This window comes from Larimichthys crocea, chromosome VII, assembly GCF_000972845.2.
Source record: "Larimichthys crocea isolate SSNF chromosome VII, L_crocea_2.0, whole genome shotgun sequence".
In the NCBI taxonomy this organism is placed as follows: domain Eukaryota; kingdom Metazoa; phylum Chordata; class Actinopteri; family Sciaenidae; genus Larimichthys; species Larimichthys crocea.
Window position 1 is genome coordinate 25,410,219 of NC_040017.1, and position 24,857 is coordinate 25,435,075.

A 24,857-nucleotide genomic window follows, 5' to 3' on the forward strand; every position below is an offset into this window, starting at 1 on the left:
CATGTGGGCATGAAGGACAGCGCTGTCACTTGCAACACAGCATGGCCAAATCAGATTTCTGCAGCTGTAGGTCCATTATGCCAAAGAATGTCTTGGCATGGCTTGCTCTGCACATCTCGTGATGTTCAGCAGCCTTCTATATTGTGAATTTGGGTCTAAAATGATGAAAATTGCATTGGCACACCTCACAGCAGACACCCAAATGTTCCCGTGTTGTGTTCACCCCTCAGTCATTGGAATTCGACCAATCAGACACCGCAATCTGTGCCTCAGTAAAAGTGAGCGATTATTACACAGTAGACAGTTCAAGCTGGATCTCTGCTCAGCTCACAACTGTCTGCTCCAAAACCATGACTCTCTTAATCAAAACAAGCATCTGGGCTCCATTATACCCCGCTGGAAGCCATTGATCGGCAAATCACAATCCACCTTGAGCAGGGCCGGGCTAAGCACTGAACTCTGTGTCTGTTTTAAAAACAGTGCATTAGTCCACGGATCATCCCACAAACACACTTCCTTTGATTTATCTGTTTGGTTTGAACAGAAGCGAGTGCATAGTATTACTGTGGATAGCAGTAAGTTTGAAATGCATCTGGATCAAAGCACAGAACATGTTTTTTTGTTGTTTTGTTTTTCATCCATCTCTTGGATCTAAAATCTCTCAGCTAACATTCTTTTGATTAAAGGATCCTATAGGTTCACAGTACAGCAGGGATCATGTTTACTTTATGTTTGCACACAGTTTTATTTATAGCGATGTGACTCACATTCACTTAAGCTATCTTAAGAATACCGGATGATTACAACAGGGTTAGTGCAAAGTCTTGAAAGATTGGAAAATGCCTTAAACCTTATGTTTTGGAGCTTAAGAATATACGCACGTTTGGTGTTTTATCTGCACAATGACTCATGCAAACCAATTTAACACTAAACATGTTGGTGGATTTGTTTGTTGTCTCCTGGCGTGAACACTTGTCAATCATACAGTAGCTAAAAATCACGGTCAAAACATGCAATCAAAGTCAATATGAAGCTGGTTAAAATAAAGTAACAGTACGCGTGGACTCCTGTGGATTTAAAGGCATTATTTGCATTGTAGGTAACGGTTTGGATTTGGTGATGCTTTTTAATGTTCATTTTTACCTTGAAAAGGGCTTGAACCCTAAATGTGCCTCAATTTCTGAGGTAACTGTTTATCGTATTCTTATTTCAACTGTAGGCGATAACAAACTTGTCATTTTCAAACCCGCGGGTCATTTTCTACAGAACGAATTGCCGCTGCACATTAGACAGGCCTCCTTTAAAACTCACCTCTTGTCTTTGGCTTTTAACACCATGTAGAGTGTTGATTTTATGTGTATACATGCATATTGTTATTTACTTATTTATTTATGTCTGTTTTATTTATTTTATCTTGTGCGGGTAGTGCTTTTTATTCATTTTATTTTATTTTTATTGTTTTCTATCTTTCTATTTTCTACTTCATGTTTTGTTGTGTTTTTTATTGTGTTCTATCTTGTTGTGCAGCACTTTGGAAGCCCTATGTTTGCTAAAATCGTGCTATTTATATAGATATATATATAAAGTGGATTGGGTTTAATACATGTAGTAACACTGAACAGGAACAAAATCTGAGAAATAAACTTTCGGTTTGTCGACAGCAGTAAACTATGAATTGGGCTTTTAGCCATTGTTTTTAGAGGTAAAGCTCCCAGTAGGACTGCAGTACTGGTGGATATTGTTGTTATATCATTACACACTGACTCACTGTTATATCAGTGAAACATAATATTTGCAGACATGTTGTTTCCATATGGACATGTTTTCTATGCAGGATATATTGTTATTGAAGACCTCAGGCCCTCAGCCATATTGGATGTCTGCATGATTTTCTACTAGCCAACATATGTTTAGTGATGTGGTCAAAACAACTCGACACGTTCTGCTTTAAAGAGTGCGCCAACAAGCTGTCTGTTAATACGCTGTGTTGTAGTAAAGAGTCGTATAGTTGTAGAGTTGCACACAGTGGTCTGGAGTGGTTCTTTCTAAGGCTATGGAATAGAAAATGTCATTCCTATTAAATCTATTTGAACGTATCGGGTTTATTGAAGACAGCAATTGTAAACATGACATTTTCATTGCCCCTCATGTGAAATTACTGCCTCAGCCCCAAGAAAGAATCTAATCACCCAAAATCAATAATTAAAGTCACATTATCAGCGATCGTCTGGTATATTACAGCATTTTGTACAATGTGAATCATGTTCCTTGTATAAAACATGGCTGCATTGCTAATGCGGTATAGATGGAGGACCGATGCCTTTAGGGCAAGCTCCTCCATGAGTACTACAGTGGGGGTGTGACAATCCAATTACAATCAGGGAGAAGAGTCCAGCTGTCCAAGAATCCGACTAATTCAAGTGCATGGAGATGGAGAAATAAGAGGGCGGTGTTATTAGCCTGTTATAAATGATTTAAATGTGTACATTTATTCGTCATTAATAAAACTGTGTAAAGCATTCATTTGTATAAACATAAAAACCTCCAGTTTATTTTTGAAGTTATGTAATGTTTGTTATAATTTCTGTTTTCTTATCAAAGTTTCAAAAGTTCCCCCACATTACCGCTTCTCAGACGGCCATCCATCACCGGATTAGAGAGCTAATCAAACACTTTTTCTTTTTCAACGCCATACGCTCACAGTCCCAGTAAATTTTAAGACAGGCATCATACTTTGAAAGTGTTTCGCAGAAGCACAAAGCACAACAGGAAAATGAAATTTTCATATGATTAATAAATGTAACTGGAACATAAAATATAAAGCTACAAATGAGGGCTGGTAATGTTTTAGCACACCAAGCCGAGACATTACTTCTTTCAGGTCTAGCCACTGAGACTGAATACGATATTGCATATACTATGGCATGAGCCAATGAAATATGGCAAATTCATTATATGTGAAGGGCTGCTTTGGAGCCATAAATGTTGAGAATGAGATTGAAATTGAAAAGTTCTTTGGAACAAATATCATAAAACTCCTTTTCCATTCATAGCGGGCCACAATTCAATAACCCCAGTCCTCTTTTGCAGCACTCATTTTATCACATAAAAAGTGTCAGGTACACGTAGGAGGTGTAATTATGGTTTCTCAAATGTCATGCCGGTCATTTGTCTTACTGATCATGGACGTTACAGCGCACGTGGAACGCCGCTGCATATGCCCCGATATGTTTTGTTGTGAATTTTATGCAGGCGCCGGGGTTAGCAGTGTGTCTATCAGAGGTGCTGCTCACATGCAACGGCCGGTGTGTTGTGCATGTAACATTTGTCTGTAAAGGGTAAGACGCTCATGCAATATTCATAACGCAAACTCCCATTTAATAAGACAGATAATAGTAATTAGATCCCAGATGAAGGTGTTTCCCTTTGTTCCTTCAAATTTGCCCAATGCCGTCCAACATATTGTTCGGGCAAATGGATATAAATGACGGTCTAAACATACAGAAGAATAAACAAAGAAATCGTGTCCTCTGGCTGTGACTTCGACCAGAGGTGTTATTCACAGTGGCACTTAGCAAGACTGATAACACATTATCACCTGTGTCCTTCACATAGTGTGTTTGTAGAACTGCAGAGCGGATTACTAATTCTTCAGGACTGTTATTTGTTGGTAAATGTAGTACGCTTCTGTATTCTCTGCAGAATTAGGACTGTATTTCCAACTGAATTTGACTGACATAAAAATATTAAATATAACGTATTGTGTTTAAACTTGGCTTATCTTGTACTGTTTTTTGTAGCGATAACACATTTAATTATTCAGTTGTTCTGTATTTGATCCAAATCAGCATCACAAACACTCTTAATAGACAGCGTATAAAGCGGAGGCGGATAGTTGGAAGAAGGTGCGCATAATGTGCGGTGCCACACCTGTACACCGTGAGATTTGTGTATTTTGTATTTATTTATTTTTCAGTTGTTGCTTACATGCTCATAAAACAGGCACCGAGGCAATAAGAGACGAGCATCTCTATAACTTTAAATCACTGTGCAGCACGCTGCAGGAAACTATGAGGATGATGGGAAATGTAAGTATCTGTGTCAATCTGCTTGGTTCTAATGTCTGCGATTCTTCTTTCTTAACCTTTTCCAGGTGTCATGGGTGAATATGAGCCCAAAATTGAAGTGCATTTCCCTACATCTGTTCTGGCTGCCAAAGGAGTGACAGTCAGACTGGAGTGCTTTGCTCTTGGGAAGTAAGTAAACAAGGACATACTGCGCAAATATAGGTTGATGTTTATTACAGCAGTATCATCATATTAATCACCAGGAACGGCAAAGCACAGCCTATCACTGCTTTGCTCCTGTGAGATCCCTTATGATGATACTCCTTTTGTTTTTCTCTCTTCTTTAAATTACATTATTCCATTACCTGAATGGGAACCAGGCATGTCTTGTCTTCAGGCAGGATGTTAAGTGAGTGTAGAGAAGTGCAGCATCGTAGCTCGGCTGTTAGATGGCATGTTAGCGCACGGGGGGGAAGACTGAATAGGGAATTCAGCCCTAGGGACCCATGTGTTCTCATAATTGAGAGCCCTAATGTATCTGTGTTTCCTGGGTGCTTTCAGGGTCTGTTATGAATGTAGAAAGCCAAGGTTGTATGTCTGAACAAAAAAAATGAAGCTGGTAATAGTTGTCTGCCAGGAGGGAAATTCTACCTTTGTCCAGAGAGACTAAAATCTCAACCACTTACAGCAGTTACTAAAGTTAGCACAGCTGCCTACGTGGTTTACAAGATTATTGCCTTTTTAAATTCAAACGTTTTTGAAATTGAATTGTTTTTTCCTCAAAGTGATTGTGATGGAAAAATGAAAGTCGCATTTATTTTTAAAATTAAATAAATAAAAACAAAACATTTCGAGTCGCGTACAAACCAAGGTTGAAGTGTTTTACTTTGAAAGTAATTTTCATTGTACAGAATCATCTCGTATCATCACTTCTGGATTTTGTTTAGAGTTATGCAGCATGAATTATTCATCGCTGACTTCTATCTTAAGTGCAAACAGTCTATAATCTACAGATGACTAAGGACCTTTTATAATTGTTTACCTTGATTTTAATTAATTATCCACATTATGGTGAGTCATTTCCTAAATATATAGACACTGCATTATAATCTCACGCCCCTCGGATTTTTTATTCAAGCTAAGCGAGGGTTTTTGGATGCTTGTAGAGCAGCCAAACAGCTCGAGTCCTCGCCCTGTGCTTTCCTCAATGAAGTAATTTGTGTTTGATGGCTTTCACTCAGACAGTGATCCCAGTGACTTAGCCTTTTACGTACAGATGAATGATTTATCAATGCACCCTATTAAGAAATGCCAATCTTTATATAGCACTGAAAATGAAGTCAAAATGGGTTTTGTTCTCCTGTTGATCAATATTTATGATGGCACCAATAGCTAAGTCGGGACAGGAAAGCTCTTTGTGTGTGAATGTCGAAGCTCCTTGATGTGATTGTCTGTCTGATGTGGCAGCACTTTGTAGGCTACAGTCAAGGGCAAAGAGAACAACGAGACAATGAAGTGAGTCCTCTTAATAACTCTCAGGAGCTTTCTAGAATTATTTTTATTCTTTATATAAGATTTTGAATTATGATTTTGTAACTTGTGTGTTTGATGGTTAGGGCTAGAAAAAATAGCCATTGTTTACTATCGTATAAGCATAACGGTGCCTCTGTTTTAAGTTACTTCATATACATAAAAATATTGGCTTCATTAGAACTTTTTTTCCATTAGCACTAATAGGCTTAACACATCTTTTATGTGAACAGGACTTATTCAAACAAATTATATTTGCCTAATGAGGCTCAACAGGCATTTTCCTGGATTACACGAGAGCTGTCAATAGTTGTATACCAGAGTTACTTTAATAAAAGAAAGCTCATTAGCTCGTAAGCAGAGCCGCAAACCAAATAAAGAGCTTGGTTTGAAACAAAACGTGGCGCTGTTGATTGTCATCGTCTTAACCGTCAATTCGTTTGCTGGTTTGTCTGACTTCCAGCTTCCTGGCGATGTTCTCTGTGTCAAAATCTGAAGCCAACAAACTGCAAGATTTACTTGTTAAACAAAGAGCCTTTACCGGCTGCTTAACATTGTACATTATGCTAAAAATAAAACATGCAATTTGCTAATTGAAGGAATTCTTGACTGATATAAAACTCTTTTTACAGCCATTTTTTAAAATAAAGCACGATGATGATATACTAAGAATAGATTTTCGAACAGCACAAATTTAATTTAAAACCCTGCGTGGCTTCACATTTTTATTCACGAGAAACTCTGCAAAGTGCAATGCCGCTCATCTCAACGGATGTTTGAGTACGAAGTTCATTGTAGTTCAAAAAGCCTTGTACATTTGATGGGTTACACACTCTCCCACTCGTTTCCACTTAAAATATAATATGTGGCATGTGGTGGAAGCTTTCATCCAAATTGCCTCAGAGTAGAGGATATACTTTTAGTTTCAGTGACCCCAGAGGGAAGCAAACTCTCGAAACCCTTGTAGTTACTTTCCTCATTGAGCTACACAGGAGCACATGGTCCACATTGTCAGCGGTGACAGATAGTGCCTTTTAATATCACATTTTGCACTCCTGGTGCTGTGGTTAATGTTTTTGAAAGACAGAGATCGTGCAGGTAAAACATGGCTTTGTGTTGCAGTTTGATTCTCTCCAGTGGAGAATGTCTTAGAGAGACAAAGAAACCGAACGCTTAGCACGAGTTAAATAGTGGGATAATATCTAGATCTTAATGGTCTGAAGCAAACCAATTCTCCACTATATTTTGGTATTATATTTAATTTTCAACCTTTATTACGGAAGCAGCCCAGATGAGGGCACAGCAATTGTGTGGGCTGTTAATTAAGATGTAATCTACAAAGCTTGCCTATGGGCACATTCTTAAATTGAAAACTGTAGCACCTTGCATAAACTCCACTGTGTGTAACACATTCACGGTGTAAGGGTATGAAATACTCAGTTTGTACACTTTGATAAAATGGACAGGACCAGAGCTTCAGAGTTCAGGAGTAAATGCCAACGGTTTCATACCGAAGACACTGACAGGCAGAGTTTCTAAACTAAGTCTATTCCCTGCTGCCCACCCCCAGTCCTGTGAACACATACTGTACAGGCCTAGTGCTCATTATTCAGCCTCCAAAGAGAAATCCTGCCACTGACTCGGGAAGATTCACCCTCATGTTCCAGCCCCCCCAAGGTCTCTATAGATTTGCTCTGTTCTCTGACTAGTCGAGAGTTTAGATAGAGCAGAAGGTCTCTAACAGGATTCACCATCAATAACATATAAAGAACAGCTTCATAACAACTGCATGCTATATTCATGAGTACTGATTCAATCTCTGGTTGTTGCTAGTATTTGTTTATGTTGTTTTTACCCCCCACAGGGGCACTGAAATGAGAATGCCAAGTACTAACAAATGGTCTCCCATTAAACCACAGATATTTGATTTTGCCTCAGGTTCCAGATTTTGCCCCTAGTATCCGTACTGTATGTGACAATATTTGGAGTTGATTCAACATACTGTTAAAATATATTCTATGCTGCAGATGGGGAGATATGGTGAATTATATTATTTGTAAGTAATCAATCTCAGAAGTCATCGGCTATCCGGAGGCAACTGCCTATATTTTTTTTTTGGGCTTCTGGTGTAGCCAGTCCATGTGGGAATGGTGAGAGAGACACGTTTCAGCTTATCTCTATAAACAGATATCTGCATACAAATGCAGATACGCTTGTTAAAAAAGCTAATAACAAACTAAGCCGCCGTCAGACAATAGCTGATGCATTTCTAGATTGTATTTCGGTCAGTGCAGCCTCTTTTGCTCTCAGTAGAGATTGTTTACCTGCAGGCCGACCACAGCCACGCTCGGACGTGATTGGTCAACACTACTTTGGCCTATAAACAGAAACTAGAACGCTTCCGTTGCCAAAATCTTGGACCCTTGCCTGCAGATTCTGCATTCATATGCAGATATCTGTTCATAGAGATTAGTCAAGGATTAGCTGAAATGCATGTTACATAAATATCAATTCAAGTGACAATATTGTCTCTGCATGTGTCATCATATTAAGGAACTAATATGTTTTTCCACATTTTACATGGAGATCAAAGATACTGCAAAATGAATATTTTTCAGACCCTTAAAAACAGATACATAGTAGTTTATTGTAGTTTAATGTTTCCCTAGCTTCCCAAGCTTGTTATTTATCTGATTCTAATATGAAGAAACGTGAATGCACGTGTTAAGGCCATGAATATATTCAACAATACAAAGTAAAAGAAAATGTCTGAGTCTAAAAAAAAAAAAAGTGACACAAAACACCTGTCCAAAAAAAAGAAAACACTTTGAGAAAAGAATTCTTTGTTTAATACAAACCATGCTCTGAATCCTAATATGAGTCCATTTCTGCCAAGAGCACTTCAATGTCCTTGTGAATTTAGAACAGATATAAAAAAAAAAAAAAAACTCTGGGATGTAACATTTCCGTCCTCACTAAATGATTGATGGGTTCACTGGAGGTTTGTATGGTGTCACATTTCCATCTTTCAGACACCTGTCAAATCTAGTTGTCATACAAGAGCACTACGGGTACTGAGCACATAGTAACACATTCTGTCTCTGCATGCGAGAGCCATCTATCACAAGCATCTATAGGGCAAGCCATGAATAAACAGGGATAGATGACATTTCTTGAACACTAATCATAAAAATCTCTCTGGCTGTTGTGATAGCACGATTTGAATATTGTTCATGTCCCTTGGAAACCTGGTGTCTGATGTGTGTTAATGTGCTACTGTAAATATATGACAACTGGTCAAAAGGTCATGTAGACTAGAAATAACATTGAGTACTCATTATGGTGTGTCAATGAAGGACTTCTGGGATCTCTACTTCAGTGCTATTACCAGTGTTTTCTATCTCCATAAAGTAGATTTCACAACGTTCTTTCACACGGGCAAGCCAGAGAGAATCTTGTAACAGTGACAGTAAATCTATCAAGGTCATCTCTCTTAATGTTGTTGTTATTTTTTTATCAATAGCAAACTGCATCATTGCAGCTCACACCTTATACTGATACTGCTGTTGTTTTGTTTTTTTCATACTGTACTGTTGAGCATAAAATACTTGTATTCTCTCCTCGTAGTCCAGTGCCAACAATCACATGGAGGAAGATAAATGGCAACATCCCCAAAAAAGCAAGACTCCGTAAGTCCCAGGCCGTGCTGGAGATTCCCAACATTCAGCTGGAGGATTCGGGCACTTATGAATGCAAAGCTGAGAATCCGAGAGGAGGCACTGCTTTCAAAGGACATCTACAGGTCTACAGTGAGTCTGAGCGCGCTCTTGTTCTCTGTTCAATTGTTCGTCTTGTGCATTACAGCCGTGTAACATTATATAAGAGCAGAAGTGTTCCAGTAACGTTGGGCTAAACATAACCGGCTGAACAACCATTCAATTCATAAGCTTCCGCAGAGTTTCAAAGGTTTTTTTTTTTCTTTTCTTGACATACTCTTAGTAACAGTATGCTCAGATTAATAGCTGGGGAGCAGCTCTTGTCCCTGTGAATTTGTTAAGCAGTCCAAGGAGCAATTATAAATCCAAGAGAGATATTTCAAGAACAAGTGTCCAACACCTCCAACAAATTAGCTGTTTAGGTGAGAGAAGAAACGTGTGTTTCGTTTCGAGTTCAGATGTTCTGAACTACCTGCCTGCTTAGTTTTCTTTTGTTTTTTTTTTAATAGGCTGTTTTGTTTGTTCTTTGTCTTTTATTAGAGATTCAGAAAAATATGATCTGATGATCTCAGTTGTTGTTGTTTTCTGTTGTTTGTTTGTCTAGTAGTCACATCTTTGGCTTTGGACATCAATTTCCATTAATAACTGTGCACGCTTGTTTCTGAATTATTTTTGTAATTTCAGCTAACAGATGGGAATAAATTATTTAAATAGGATGACACATTAATTATAGAACAATCAGTTAATGGGAATACCAGCCGATGTATAGACTACAATTATTATTTGACTTGCATCTCCAAAATATCAACTAGAAACATTGAATATATTTTTTTTTTTCTCTATGTCAGTTTCAGGACATACCTCAGTACCTAACTTTTAGTTTTCTAACCAAGTAAAAGTGCTGAATTACTACTTTTGCCCATGATCATAAACTTGTAAAACTGTGTCCCCCCATTTCTCTCTGTCTGTGCCGTGTGCACAGGACCAAGATAATGGACTGCCTCAGCCTTGGTAGGACACATTTCCAAGGCCCCTCACTTCTTGGCAACCTCCATTCTGTTGACATCACAAGGAGAATAGGGAGCCTAATTTGTAGCAGCCTCACGCTAAATGTAATCTACACAGGTCAGATGGTAGTTTGAACTTTCTTTGTGAGAAAGACCTTCCTGGCCATAATCATTCAATCAAACCAGACAAAAAAAAACGCTTTCTACTGAAGGGACCATATGCAAAGAATAGAAAAGAAACGTGCTCTGCATCTTTCTGAAGGTGACACAGCTCAATGGAGGGTTTTCCTGCTTTCTGCAAACACTGTCCAAGGAATACACTAGTATGCAATGTGCATTGTTTGGGTCTGCCAAGGCGGGTCATACGATACACTCAATAATATGAATAATGTATCATATCAATAACTATTTGACTTGTCCAAAGATATGTAGCTACAGAAATGGGTCGTCGATTGCAGGTCGCATGTTGCATTTTGTTATTTTATGCACCGTTTTCTTTAAATGCTCAGTGCAACTTGGTGTTTATATATTTACATATGTATTGGTGTCACCGCATGCATTCATAAATGTCTCATTTGAGTGTAAACACCTAGAGCAAAGAGTACAAATAAAGGAGATTCAAATAAAACGGAGAAAAAAAGCTGAGGTTAGTAACTAATTAACATTCCTTCCCCTTTACAAGCCTGGCAGAATGATCCAGAAACAGTAAAAGGTCCTTGTAAATTTTATAATCCTTGTAAATGTAAAAAAAAAGAAAGAGAAGAAAAACACATTCTCTACAGTATGAGATTCCATATAGTAAATGAAAAGAGACTACGAGATGAAAAGAAAATACATACAGCCTATACGGAGCTCAGATCTCGAGTTGTGACAGAGATGCTTTGTAGCATGGAGAGCTGGACAGGAACTGTGGATGCAGCCTTGGAAACATAAGCAAGCAAGCTATGGGGGGAAAAAAAGAAAAGGAGAAAGAGCTTCATGGTTAAGGGCCCCCAGGAAAGGCAGTTTGCCCACGCCATGGGCCAGCCATGCAGTGCAATGCATGAACGTGGTCTGCACTCAGACCAGAGATCAGAGGATGGCTTTCCTCTCTGACAACTCTGGGCTAAAGCAGTGAAAATCTCCTCTGCATTCTGTGTTAATATTTAAAAACAGTATACTCAGAATATTAATAATTTAATGAAATTTATTGAAAGGGGAGTTCCTGCAATCAGGGATTTGCCTGGTTGGTGGTGTTTGTTGGTTTCACTGCAGTATATAATCTCAGTTCTATAAACAAGCCGTGGGTGTTTCCATTTTAAACCAGTCTCCTTCTTTCTTTAATGTCTGCCTCAAAGCCAGAACATCGTTAGAGTAGTGTAGGTGTGCATTTTCATTTTCCTTCAGTTCTTCGGGGTTAAAGGGCATGAACAGGATCAGGAGAAGAAGATGTCTGAGTAGTGGACAGCAGGATTTATGAGTTATCTCTTATAAGTGCAGTGCAGAAGTACGGGAGCAATGAGTCAAGTCACAAGTCAGAGTTTTCAAGGATTCAAGGATTTTTACGTGAAATGGCAAAAAGACAACTTTCTTTTCAAGTGTGTCCTTCTGTGAATACCGTATAGCATTAAGGGAGTGCATACAGTGTATCTGCTGACTTACATGCAAGCTCTTACAGTGTGTGCTGACTGTGTTTGTGCATGTCTCTCCTCATACAAGAACAGGTGACCATACTTTCAAGGATATATTACTTATTCTTAAATCTTTTTTTTTTCCTATCTTCAAGCCCCTCCTCAGTGGGTCAGAATGATTAATGATACTCAGATGGATAGTGGAGAGAAGCTCCAATGGGAGTGCAAGGCCATAGGGAGGCCCCGACCCACCTACCGCTGGCTTCGTAATGGTTTGCCCTTGACATCCCAGGTACTTACCTTACAATACAGTGCCCTCTCCTTTTGTTGATTACCATGAAACATCTGAGTTATTCCCGTGAAACTGCACTCCACTATGTCTGGCATTATCATGGATGGGATATCTACATTTCGATATGACATTCCTTTATGCTTTTTTTCTTGTTCCAGGGTCAGGTCGAAATCGTGAACGGAGAAGTGACCATTCACAAAGTGCAGCAGACGGACTCAGGGATGTACCAGTGTGTTGCAGAAAATAAATATGGGGCCATCTACTCTAACGCCGAACTCAAGATTTTAGGTAGTTACATGTTTGGTTTATAATTGAAATGAGATTAAAACACTGCATTCATTTTATGTGGCAACTTCATTCTGGTCAGGTCTTCTTCCTACTCTACAAAGCAGGCAGGGTAAATCTAAATAAGGTACCAGGTGATAGGTAAGGGAGATTGAAATGCAAGTGGAGAACACTGAACTGTGAGATGTGCTGATTGCCAATCAATGGTCCCTGATTTAACCCGGGCAGTGGGTGGCATGAATAAAAGAAGGACCCTATATGCTTATATTCAATGATGTGTCTGCATCCGTCAAGTTGTGGAGAGAACAGTCCTACATTATTCTGAGAGAATGAAAAGCAATGACTTGCAGGTATAGATTTATACTAATGGGAGCAAACACCATAAGAGAGAGACATCAGTGGTTTTCTTTGATGGAGTTTAATGACTCCATTAGGTTCTTATCTCCACTCTATCGTTTGTCATCAAAGCTCAGCCTACATCACCATCCCCATTACTTAGAGAAAAACAAACCTTCACTTTGGGCGTGACTTTCATCAGGTATTTATCAGTCATTGCTATTTGATAATCAATTATTAATAATTCAACGGATATCATTCTTTGTATGTAGCGAAACGTGCATCACGTGTACGAAATGCGAGGACAGTAAAAGCCGAGGAAACTGTGTTCTTCAGACTGGAGGCTCCAGGCAGTCATCCTGAATGGCTGTCCACTGCTCTGTGTTGATGCACTATTTTCTCCTTGTCATCTTCCATACCGGGACACATCTGGTGATACCCGTTCCCCTTTCGTGTTTCCCCGAGGGACAGTTTGATTTACTGTCTGTGTGGCATGCCCTTTTTTGAAGGGGAATCTGTGGCATTTTAAAAATCTTGCGGCAAATGAACAAAGTTTGTTTTGTTTTTTTTGTGGAAAATCTATAAAATGTTCATCAGTTTAAAATCTTTCATAAAAAAAAAACAATGTTTAGTTTATCTAAATTCACTGTGTTTTCAGAATCCCTCTAGATTTGTACGAGCTTTATCCGAGCTGGAGAAGATGTGCTTGAGCCTTCCTTAGAGTCACAGTCACAATGATGATATTTGGAGGCTGGTGATGAATGTTTTCATAACTATACCCCCCAGGCATCTCTTCCCAGTGACCTGTGCTCTGCGGAGATGTCCACAAGCAAACACTATCAGGACAGATTACACGGCTAATAACAGCCTGCAGATGAGCGATCACTGGAGGCTACATGGGGGCAGCGGCTGCCCTCATGCCTGTGATCTTGTCCCAGATCCAGCTCTTGTGGGAGGGTGGCGGGTGAAGCAATAAGGGTACTGGGCTGCCACCAGCTGCAGGCCTGCTCTTATTTTGATTAAAACAAATACACACAGCAACTGCTCTGTTTTCTGCTACTTTCCGTGTCTAGAGGGACCTCTGCCACTCAAGCAGCTACTCAGGCACAAAGACACAAGTGTGCAGCGGGGAGAGGGGTCAGCCCGTAGCTACAGATGAGATTGAATTGTCATTGCATATAATGTCACCTATAAAGCATCACTCAGGATCTGAATAATCAAAGCTGACAAAGCCTTGCAGCCTGTAGATGGCCTTGATGTGTAACGCAGCTGCATACCAGCACCACCTCAAGCCCGAAGCCTTATTTAGAACATTACTGCTTAATTCATACTCTTAACTAATTCATAATTGTTAAGAAATGTTTATATTGTGTGTTTATTATTCAGTCAGGCAGCCAGGTTAAATCTGGGTTAAAAACAATTTTCATTAAAGCAATACAAATCATCCAACCATGTCATGATTAGCATGATGACAGTCATTTAGTAATTAGACCGCACAACACAATGCATATTTATATCGCAGTAGTGGGCACTGAATTTGCAGAATTAAGACTAAGTATGATATAATAAAAATAAAATGTAAGCACACTTACACCACTGCATGTATAGAAGCATGTTTTGTAATACTTCATGTGTCAAATCTGATTAGCATTTTGATCAAGCAACATTCATGATGAGTCATGATGTGTCAGTCCGAACCCTGTAGCATTTAAAAAAAAATTATTACTCTGAAATGCCACAGTTGAAGAGGCGAAACGGCCGTTACATTTTAGCTCCAACACAATGAGTGAAGCTGCATTTTCTTTAAAACTCGCGGGCAGAAAGAAACAAACTCACAGAAACAAGTTAGTCAAGTTGTGTTAGCAGATATGCAGCAACATGACAGGCGCATCGGTGTCATTTTCCAGCACAGAGGCGACGACAAGCTGCCTCAACCCCAAAAATGAAATTACTATAAGCCCCTTTTTTATCTGCAGTGTTTGATCTAAAGATAGATCAGTGATTATACATGTCAGAGTTCAACACAAAATGTGTTTTGATGTGATAACAACTTGAGATATATGTGATGTGACTCCAGTATTTCTTTTTTTTAAATACACCTTTAAATGTTCTGTGTTTGTTCTTCCACAGCGTCTGCACCGGTGTTTGTCCACAATCCCATACGGGTCATTGCCACACTTGGAAAAGATGTATCACTGGAATGCAAACCCAGAGCGTCGCCCAAACCGAGGATAACATGGAAGAGAGGAGACAGAAGGATTCAGCTAAATAAAAGGTACAGAAGGACTTTTTTTTGAAGCATCGTGAGTCACTCAAATACAAGTGATCGGTCAGTTTTAGGTTGAAATGATAAAAACACAGTTTTAGTTTCTTCCCATTTACATGCAGCTTGCGAGCGCTCAAAGAGAGATCCAGCAAGGACACTTCAGTAGCACAGGTGTTTTCCTATGCAGAGACGGGGCATGTGGGTCCACAGACTGAGGTCATCAAGTCAAAACCTTAGTCTGACCTGAAGCAGACTCTCTCTAAAACAACACAGACTGAATTCATAGCAACATGCATCGTTTATTTAAAACTGAAACATCTAGTTTGTTTTTATGTCTGACTCACTCCGTCACATTGTTGCCATAAAGCTTTTTCTGGATCATTGATTTGAAACATCGTCTGCAATGATCTAACATAAGCGGAGATATTAAAGAGATAAATAGACATCTGAGGAGAAATGTCTCAAACATCTCGGTTCCTCTGTACAGGTACGATTTGTGATGCTGAAAAGTCAAAGAATTAAAACTCAGACAAAATCATTACGTGCCTTGAACCATCAGCGAGGTAATGACCTGCCCTAAGCTCTTCATTGTGCATCCAAAATAGCAATATGTTGAATGGTGTGTTTGAGTGTCTGGGAGGAAACCCATAAAATATTTGACACTTTTAGGAAGATTATTTTTTGCTGTTAAATTTGAGATTTTCATGCAGACAGGAGCAGATTAACTGCAGCTCTGGTTTTATTAATAGCATCTGAATGGAATATTACGAAAGAAAGTTAATTGCTTTGTAAAATATGCATGAAGTCATAAAAAGTTTGTCTCCCTCAATATCTTTATATTGTTTTTCGTCTTAGTTTCATGGAATAAATGCATGTGTTATCACTCAGGCTCAGGCCCGTGAGGAATTGTATACATGTCTTGTTGTAACACATCACAGTTTCATTACTGTAACTGAAATTAAGTGTCACTGCTAAAATAAAACACCTTAGGTACTGGCAAAGCTCTGGAGACTCATCCTCAGCCCCACCTCCTTCTCAGGGATGCTGACAATTTGGACCGTACAATTGCATTTGGAATTCACATGCAGTTTGATGCATCATCTTTTATGAGAAACATCTCTCTGTTGCACCTAGAGGGGGGGAGCTGAGCAGGAGCGAGGGTCCATCAATCAGACTGAGTGACACCGTTGAAATTATCAGTCACTGCTGAGCATCCCCAAGTTTTGAGTGAGAGAACAGGACCTTTTATTTATCAGCCAAGATTCAGCAGTCTGTTCAACAGCCTCGCAGCAAGGGCAGCCAGTTGATAATCAGATCCTCAGTGTGCTGCTCCTTCAAACAGGCAGCGACAAATCTTTGTGCCTCTAGGTGGATGGGAGAAAGAAAAAAAAATGTATTCAGGGATTAGTTTAACGCTGTAATTTCAGAGCTTGTTGCAGATTTGCAAAGGATTTCATTTGCCATTAAATAAAATGTGTTCTCAGAGGTAATTCTGTCTATTTTCTATGAAAGAACTGGCTTCAGTTGAACTGATGGATGGGGATAAGTTACTGAGTGTGTTGCCCTAAAATGGTGATTAATGACCCCGGCCTGTCTGGATCTGATAAAGCCTTTGAGGTATTTGTCAAAACCTTGCAAATCTATTTTCCAGTGTTGTCGGCGTACACCACAGGCGGATTCATACCTGTTCAAACACCTTGATATTGTTTCTATCTTCAGATAAAGCCATGTCTTAAGAGGGCAGAAACTTTTTACAAAAAATATTGGCACAGGAGTTAATTAATCTCTCCCCTATCGTTCACTGTTAAGTGCCGGCTTTGTATCTGCATGTAGTCGATTTTTCTTCATAATCCCAAAGAATTTCTACGTTCTGTAATTGTAACTTTTCTCCGATCCCTTTTAAGCTGCCATAGATAGTGCTTTCATGAAATCGAAATCCAATTAGAGTTTGACACTCTAATGGGATGTTGTTGTGGTTTTTTTTCTTTTTTTTTGCAATTTAATAATACTATAGAGAATAAATTAACTGTGGTAACAAAGTGTGTTTTAGGGGTGACTGCTCAGCTGGAGATCAACCTTGTGAAAGGGTTGATGTCTATCTGAAAAAAGCTGAAATAAACAAGAGGAGCCATGTGTGTTCAGGTCTCGGCCAGGGTGACTCCTGAAAGGATTTTCTGTCATTACCTATAGTAAAGTAAAGAGTTTATGGATGGAAAGACGCTCTATTCTTGGTAGAACAGGGGAGGAATCGAAACAGCTTCACGTTTATCTGGCATTGACAGCTGTGCTGACTTAATGAAGGTTTGTAATTAACATGGATTTCCGCTAATGTTCCGTGCTTTTGTCTCTTAAATAGAAAGTATTAATCCCATTAGTTTGGAAGTATGTGGCAGACTCAAATGAAACCCACAGACTCTTTTGTGTTTTTCTAAAAATTTGGCAGCGTTTAATCATGTGTTTCACGTCACTGATTACATGTGTATATTCTTTAGCAGTCTATTTCATTTCCTCCCCTCGCTTCAGATTAAAAAATATATATCAGATGCTCAGGTTTGTGATGGTCTAATGTTTCCTTTAAATGTCCTATGCTTGAAATGATTTGCATATTCTGTATACCCAACAGTCCCTATCTTGTCCTTTTATGCCTCGGTGTCCTTGTCGAATGTGAATTTCCTCCCTAATTTGAAAAATGTCTCCTGGCTGCAGATTGCTTCTGAATTGTCTACGTGTGGCAAGATTTTGTCACGCCTTCATGAGTTTCTCTTTGCCAATTTCAATCGACTCGCCCCATGATGAAAGAGCTCAGCGTTGTAAATATAAATGCCAAACAATATGAATTAAATTAAAGGATGGGAATGCCTCACACCACCAATAGTTTGATTTGGGATTAAATTTATTTTCTAATTTAAATTTTTCTTTTTTTTTTATTCTGTAGGCCATGCTAGAATCAAATGTGCTTTATATTTGAATAAAATGCATTTGTACTAAACACCGAGGAAAGAGCTCAACATAATTCACAATACTATAGTTTAACGTGGTGCATGCTCTGAAGCCATCTGCTCACGCACCTGCTCCCAGTGTTGTAACATCCTATAGCTACTATCTGATGTCATGCACCTAATTTTCAAGCTGTTATTTACAAGCCAGAGTGAAGTATGTTAATACCATATTGCTAGTGTCCTTCAGCTGGATAAGGGGCTACTTATGAATGCAGCCGCGGTGTTGTTGTTTCTCTCTGTTACACTTGAGTTTCCCTGGAGGACGGCTCGCTGATATGCACATCGAGGTTTGACAGCTTTTAGATTCATTGAAAGGAGCAATATGAAAGGTTTGTCAGGTGGGCTTCTTTGTGAAAATACTGAATAACAAAGAATCATTGACATCTATTTTACTTTTTGTGCAGTGAAATGTACTTTTAATGACTTTCAAATTGTACAGTAATTACTCCAACGGGCAGCCTTGTGTTCTTTCAAAGGCACGAGATCAGATACAGAGAGCGCCATTGTGCCCAAATTCAAAGTGGAATATTGTCTTTCTTTGTTCCTGACAGCAATACTGTTTTTACTGAAAAGTTGTCCCCATTATCTTTATGTGTATCTCTAATAGCATCTGTGTTTAATCCTGGTGAAGATAGGGGCTACTTAGCGCTATCTGCATATCTGATTCATTAACGCATTCAAATTGTCGATTGATCTTTACTGAATAGGGTTTATTTTCATGTTCCCTCGTTGAAGGTTACACCACAAACACAAACACCGCTCTTGACTTCACATCCCCCCCCAGTCCTCTGAGCTTTTTCCTCACACAAACAACTTACTGTCAGATGTTTTTTGTCCTTCGATTCAGTGATAATAACTTACTTGCTGTAAACACAATTGTACTTTCGTGTTTTCCATGAAAATCTCCAGCGGATGATTTATTTTAAGAATATCTGGGCTGGGCTGGTTTTAACTGTTCGCATCCCCAGTGAATATTGTTATTCCTGTAACCCGACACAACCACAAACATGTAACCTCATGCCTGAACTTGTAGTGCAACTGTTCGTACGTGAATTTGTTTCTCATACCAGTATTGATTTTTGTGTCCTTTCTCGCAGGATTATGTTGTTACGGAACAACACTCTGAGAATTGTTAACTCCAGCCGAGCGGATGAGGGGAACTATGTGTGCCGGGCAGAGAATCAGTTGGGCTCGGCAGAGATGACTGCCATACTGTGGGTAAAAGGTAAGTGATGCCCTGGGGGCCTCTATTTTCTGCCAAATTAGCACAAGTCGGCCACCAGTAAACAGTCCCCAATGTCATTTTTCCCCCCCACCTTTGCTCGGGCGCTAGGAAATTTATTGTGTTTGCTCAACCGTGAACCAAGGGCTCTCACATTCAAGAATCATATTACAAGGACACACTTTAATAGTGTAAAGGCTTCTGTCTCATAGATGCACTGTGCACAGTCTAGACCAGAGCCAAGCCAGGATATTTATCCGACTTAAGGTGAGTGTTTTTGCTCAAGTTAGGGTTTCGGTTCCTGATGATCACGGTCAAATGCAGCTGCTTGACGCTGGCTTTGGGTTAGCCTGAGGTGACAGTGTAGCAGCTTTGTGCTTCCAGATGCCATGCGCGTGGAGCTCAGCCCGAGCAGAGTGGAAGTGACTGTGGGGGAGAGCGTGGTGCTGAGCTGCAAAGCGACACACGATACGTCGCTGGATGTGGCTTTCCAGTGGTTCTTCAACCAAAAACCAATCAACTTTCAACAGGATGGCGGCCACTTTGAATACATCCAAACAGTAAGAGCACGAGTAAGAGCCAAAGTAAGACTAAGAGCAAATTTATCATATTGGTTATGCCTCCTATCTGTCTCTCTCTACCTGTCTGTCTGTCTGTCTGTGTAATTGTTCATGTGTTCAGTGTAAACTATTTCTGTTTTTTCATTTCACTGACTTGATCTTGTGGCTTCACCAGCTGAAGTTCAGGTCATTTTGTTGTTTCCATTTCCGTTGCATCAAACACTTGTTATACCTGCACAACAAATCAGTCAAACACCTTTGCACATCATCGAAGGCCTGCACTGAATCACACAACCACGTCATCAGAGTCAAGTCAGTTGTGATAAATTGCCCGTGTGAAATTGTATCTTTTTTTTTTGAAAATGAAAACAGAAATGTAGACTGACTCATACTAGCTTTGAAAGGCAATAAGGGTTAAAGTGAATGAAAATATAATGAAGAAAATTCGTATTTCTGTTTCTTAATGTGCAATAATGCTTGTGTAGACATGTAACATGCACTACCGTCATCTTTCAGGCTCCAGATGATTCATTTGTAAAAGCGTCTATCTGCAGTCATACAGACTACCCGACACACCCGCTCAGATAACTTCCTGGATTAAAAGACTTATTATGACCAAACCATAATCTGTTCCTCAACCTAACTAAGTAGTTTTACTGCCTGAAGCTAATCAGGTAGTCTGCAAATGCAACCATTTCAAAAGTGTGTCGGCAGGCTTGTCCTGTGGTTCTGTGCATCTGCAGACAGACCGGCTTGATTCCTTCTGTTTGTTTGTTTGCCTGCTTGTCTGTCAGTCTGCCTGTTCAGTCGTCGAGAGTAGGCCAAGAGATACAAGGGTCAAAGACCCTCGGAGGAAGATGTTATAAATTCTGACAGCAAAAACAAAATGCACACAAATAAAGAGGCATTTAACCTTTGCCTCGGTTCAACATCAAGGTCGCGTTGTTAACGTTGCCATTGCACCTTCACCTTTTCACCCTTTATAACCTCCACATTTCACTTGTTCCTCATTATAAGGTTCAGTTTCCATGTTGCATATAGATGTATGACACTAGTTGGTTCACCTGAGTTGTAGAGATTTAAACAGAGAAACTATTGGAAAGTTACTGCAGGATAACATAATTATGCTAAATGTCCAAACTGGTTAATTAATTCTTTTGAGATGCATCATTTGAAACATAATCACCTTCAGATGTTTCACTGGTTATCTTGAGCACTTGAACACTTTGAGGCTTGGTGTTTCCAGTTTAATACTTGCACAAAGCAGCATCTTACATTTCCCCTCTTTACAATATAAAAAAAAACCCATTAGTGTCTAAACCATAAAATGAAGTTGAAAAACACATTTGTTAGAGAGTAGGGAGTCCTTTTTATGTCACTCCTATGTCATGTCTTTATCAACAGTGGGTGTTAAAATCACATCTGTCCAGATAGATCCTCTGCTACTGCCCATGCTCTAGAGAGAAAGTATTTGCAGTGACAATCCTTTACAGGCACAACAGATTCCTGGCTGATGCATGGTTTGTAATTTTAATCAGGTTTTGTGCTAAACAGCTGCCTGTAGACCTTGAATTATTCCCAGTCTTGCCTTAGGCATTTCTCATTTCAGAAGAGAAAATACGGGTAGCTGAAGAATGTAGCAGCAAGCGAGCACCTGAATTAAACAGGAACAGCCACATGAGCCTCTACAAGATGTAAAGGAATCACACTTTTGTGTGTGTGTGTGTGTGTGTAGGGCACATTTAGGCTCCTTTAATACCTAACTTCTAAAAAAAACATCTTCTTTCCCAATTGCAGCAGTCTTCGACAGTGGACCTGATGATTAGGAGCATCTTGTTGAAGCATGCTGGGAAGTATGGGTGCAGAGCCCAGACCAGCGCTGACACCGTGTTTTCAGAGGCTGAACTTCTTGTTCGAGGTGATCTTATCTCTCAGTCTGATGTCTTGTATTTTCTTAAACTGAATCAGTTTTACAAGCTGGAATGTTTTCTGCGAATCTCAAAAACTATCTCACAATTTGTTACGCGTGCTGCAGATTTTTTGGAAGTTGCTTACTTTGGGTGGTTAATTACATCAGACTTTGGAAATTTGCTCCTGTTGGAGACAGTTGACTATTTCCACATTATTACCCCCCATCTGACCATTTTGACTAAGTTTTAATGGCCACTGTGACTATTGCTGGGCAGACGGTCTGTCTGCATGAACGGGTTTAATATGTTCTGTTCAACCGATTGGCTGCGATGTCTAGTGATCACATTCTGTGGCTGCTTGTGATTGTTGCTCATGACGTTAATGTTATTATCCAGACAGTTCTTGGTCTGTTTTTGACCGGGCGTGGTTCTGATTTCAGTCAGTCATAACTAAATCATTATGTATAGTAGCTGATGATACATTTATGACAAAATGATGCTGTTTGAATGAATGATTCCAAGCAAACTGTGCATATTTTTGTGATAAAACCGGAGACAATCACAGACTTTTTAGGTTATTTTTATGAATCATTTGATATATTTTGCACAGAAGCATTCATGACATTAACTTCACCCATCACCACTATAGTATTTGATGTATTTAGTGACCATTTCACATTAATCACTAATGCAGGGGAGGTGTTGCCATGGTGACGCAAAATGCATCTTAATGTCCTGAAATGCAAATGCACCTTTCAGTCCAACCTTATAATGGGTACTTTTTGGGGACACAGTACATTGGTTTTCATTGAGCGCACCAGCTGCCAGCCTTTCATTTACAGCTGTTCCCCCTTGAGTCCTTAGACGTTTGCTGCACTTGCAGATTACACTTACTTCTGAAGACCGAGGTAAACATATGTTCAGCTGCGTTAAAACATGGGAAGGTCTACCACACAGTCGTGCTCAGCAGTACAGGCGAACTGCCCTCGTAACCCCACAAAAAAGAAATCTTCAATACCCCTTAATCAGCATGAAATCGTTTGCAGCAGATCTGTATGAGCCCGAATCCTGATTCAGAATAGTATCCGTTCTGTTTGTGTCTGTGGTTTGTTTGTGCAAAGCTTAAAGCAGAATTGATTGATTGTCTTCATATGCATACAGCTGCACATCCTTCTTAATGTGTACATAGATGCATCCATTAGTGTATCTGATAGCAACAATGCTTGATGAAGATATCCCGATGTGGACCAGCTTAAAGGTTTTTTGGTTCAGCTGTTCAAACATGTAATTCAATCTCTGTCCTAAACTTCTTTCCACCAGGTCCTCCTGGACCACCTGGAGTGGTAATAGTGGAGGAGATCACAGATACCACAGCCACCCTGTCCTGGACTCGTGGCCTGGACAACCACAGCCCTATCAGCACCTATAATTTACAGGCCCGCAGCCCATTTTCATTAGGCTGGCAAACCGTCAAAACAGGTAATCAATAAGGAGAAAACTGCAGTATCTAGATTTGTAAGGTTAATATGGGGCCATATATAAAGGACTTAATCCTGCCCAAAGTCATGTATAGAGCCGGTGAATCACCTCAACTAGTGCAAGGTTACCGGTTTCCAGAGACATAATTACTTTTCATACATTAGCAGAATCAGCCTTTCGAAATCTCCTCCAGAAACTCATGGATCAAGTGACTTACACTGCTACACCCCGCCTAAGACCTTCTTCTCAGATCCCTGCTGAAGCAGTTCGCTTTCCAACTGTTGTTTTATTGTCTGAACTTGGCTGTTGTTCAGAAGAACTTTGCAAAGAGTCATTTAAGCTAATATCAAATGTGCTTTGGATTTTATTCGGTGTCATATCAGCATTTGGTAGGAAATTAACCTTTTGGGCATAGATTATAAGACTTATCCATGTTCATTTAGTTTAAATGCACTCTAACTACTTCAAAGTGAATTAGGTTCTTCTTTCTGTACCTTGACAGAAAAACCATCAATTACTATCACTTAGCGTTAAACGATGGAAGGCTTTGCGAGCATTGTGTGTAATCCATCTTAATACGGCGTGTGATAATAATAGCAGGGTTTGAGGTGCGATAATGATTCATCCCCACAGATATATAAATCATACTTTGTATACACTCCTCTCACATCATGTCTGTTCAACCACATTTAATTTGATAAAGCACAATTAGGAGTCAGTGATCTACTGTCAGTGTTGAACCTGTTAAGATTACCATGAAGGGGATTGGGCTTTTAGCTCACTCTCCTTGCAAACACAGTTATCAGCTCGTGTTTGAAGAGCAGCTTGCTTGACAGAGTGTTCTCATCGTGAGCTGCTATTGGACGATAAGAAGCTCCACTGCTTCAGCGAATGTTACCTTAGTTAGCACAGAGAAAGACCTATGGTTCATTCGTGACACGGATATGCTTTCAGTCAGTGTTTGTTTGTTGTTGGTCAATATTGGCAGAGTTTGATTACGACAGCCCTGGAGAAACTAGATTAGTCGCGTGTCGTGTGAGCTGCTTGTAATTCAGTTTAAAAAACATGTTCATAAAGGTTGACTTCAGTCTCAGGATGCGATTTATAATTACTCAGCTCTCCAGGTCCAACGCAGACACTGTGAAAATCAGCTTGAAATCAGCTTGTAATGAGTCGTACTACCGAGTTCAGACATCAAAACCGGGTTACAGTAAACTGTGTTTCGTCTCCACCTGGTGTAAAAATATTCCGAGTCACAGTGAATCTGGAGGGGAGGTGTAATACTGTGCAGTTGATGGAAACATTTTGTTTTTTGGCTCTGTGCAGCAGCATACTGGATTTGAAACGAAACAATGGCTGTGAGGTTAAAGTGTCAACTCGCAGCTTTCACACAGACGTACAAATTCTCCGAATTATCCCCCCGATTTTTAGGGAACAGAAAGTAATTAGACAAGTTGACACAGACTTGAAGTCCTCATATGAAGTCGTCATATTTAATCCTTGCTGTTAATGACTGCCTGGAGGCTACAGACGTCAGCAGACACTCGGTGTCTTCCCTGGCGACGCTCTGCCAGCCGT

At 39.7% G+C, this 24,857-nt stretch overlaps 1 protein-coding gene across 7 annotated transcripts in view; it reads left to right on the forward strand.

The window, feature by feature from the left end:
- cntn5 (contactin 5) overlaps positions 1-24,857 on the forward strand; it is a 98,543-nt gene that overhangs the window by 62,704 nt on the left and 10,982 nt on the right. For 3 of the 7 annotated variants that reach the window (XM_019272925.2, XM_027280965.1, XM_027280966.1), the window contains 9 exons: positions 4,154-4,256; positions 9,225-9,406; positions 12,086-12,222; positions 12,381-12,510; positions 14,974-15,118; positions 19,206-19,333; positions 19,715-19,914; positions 21,688-21,808; positions 23,121-23,279. In XM_019272925.2, coding sequence (XP_019128470.1) covers positions 4,154-4,256; positions 9,225-9,406; positions 12,086-12,222; positions 12,381-12,510; positions 14,974-15,118; positions 19,206-19,333; positions 19,715-19,914; positions 21,688-21,808; positions 23,121-23,279 — 1,305 coding nt within the window. The remainder of the gene's footprint in view (positions 1-4,153; positions 4,257-9,224; positions 9,407-12,085; positions 12,223-12,380; positions 12,511-14,973; positions 15,119-19,205; positions 19,334-19,714; positions 19,915-21,687; positions 21,809-23,120; positions 23,280-24,857) is intronic. The other 4 variants (XM_019272926.2, XM_027280967.1, XM_019272927.2 and 1 more) reach the window with 4 other exon arrangements.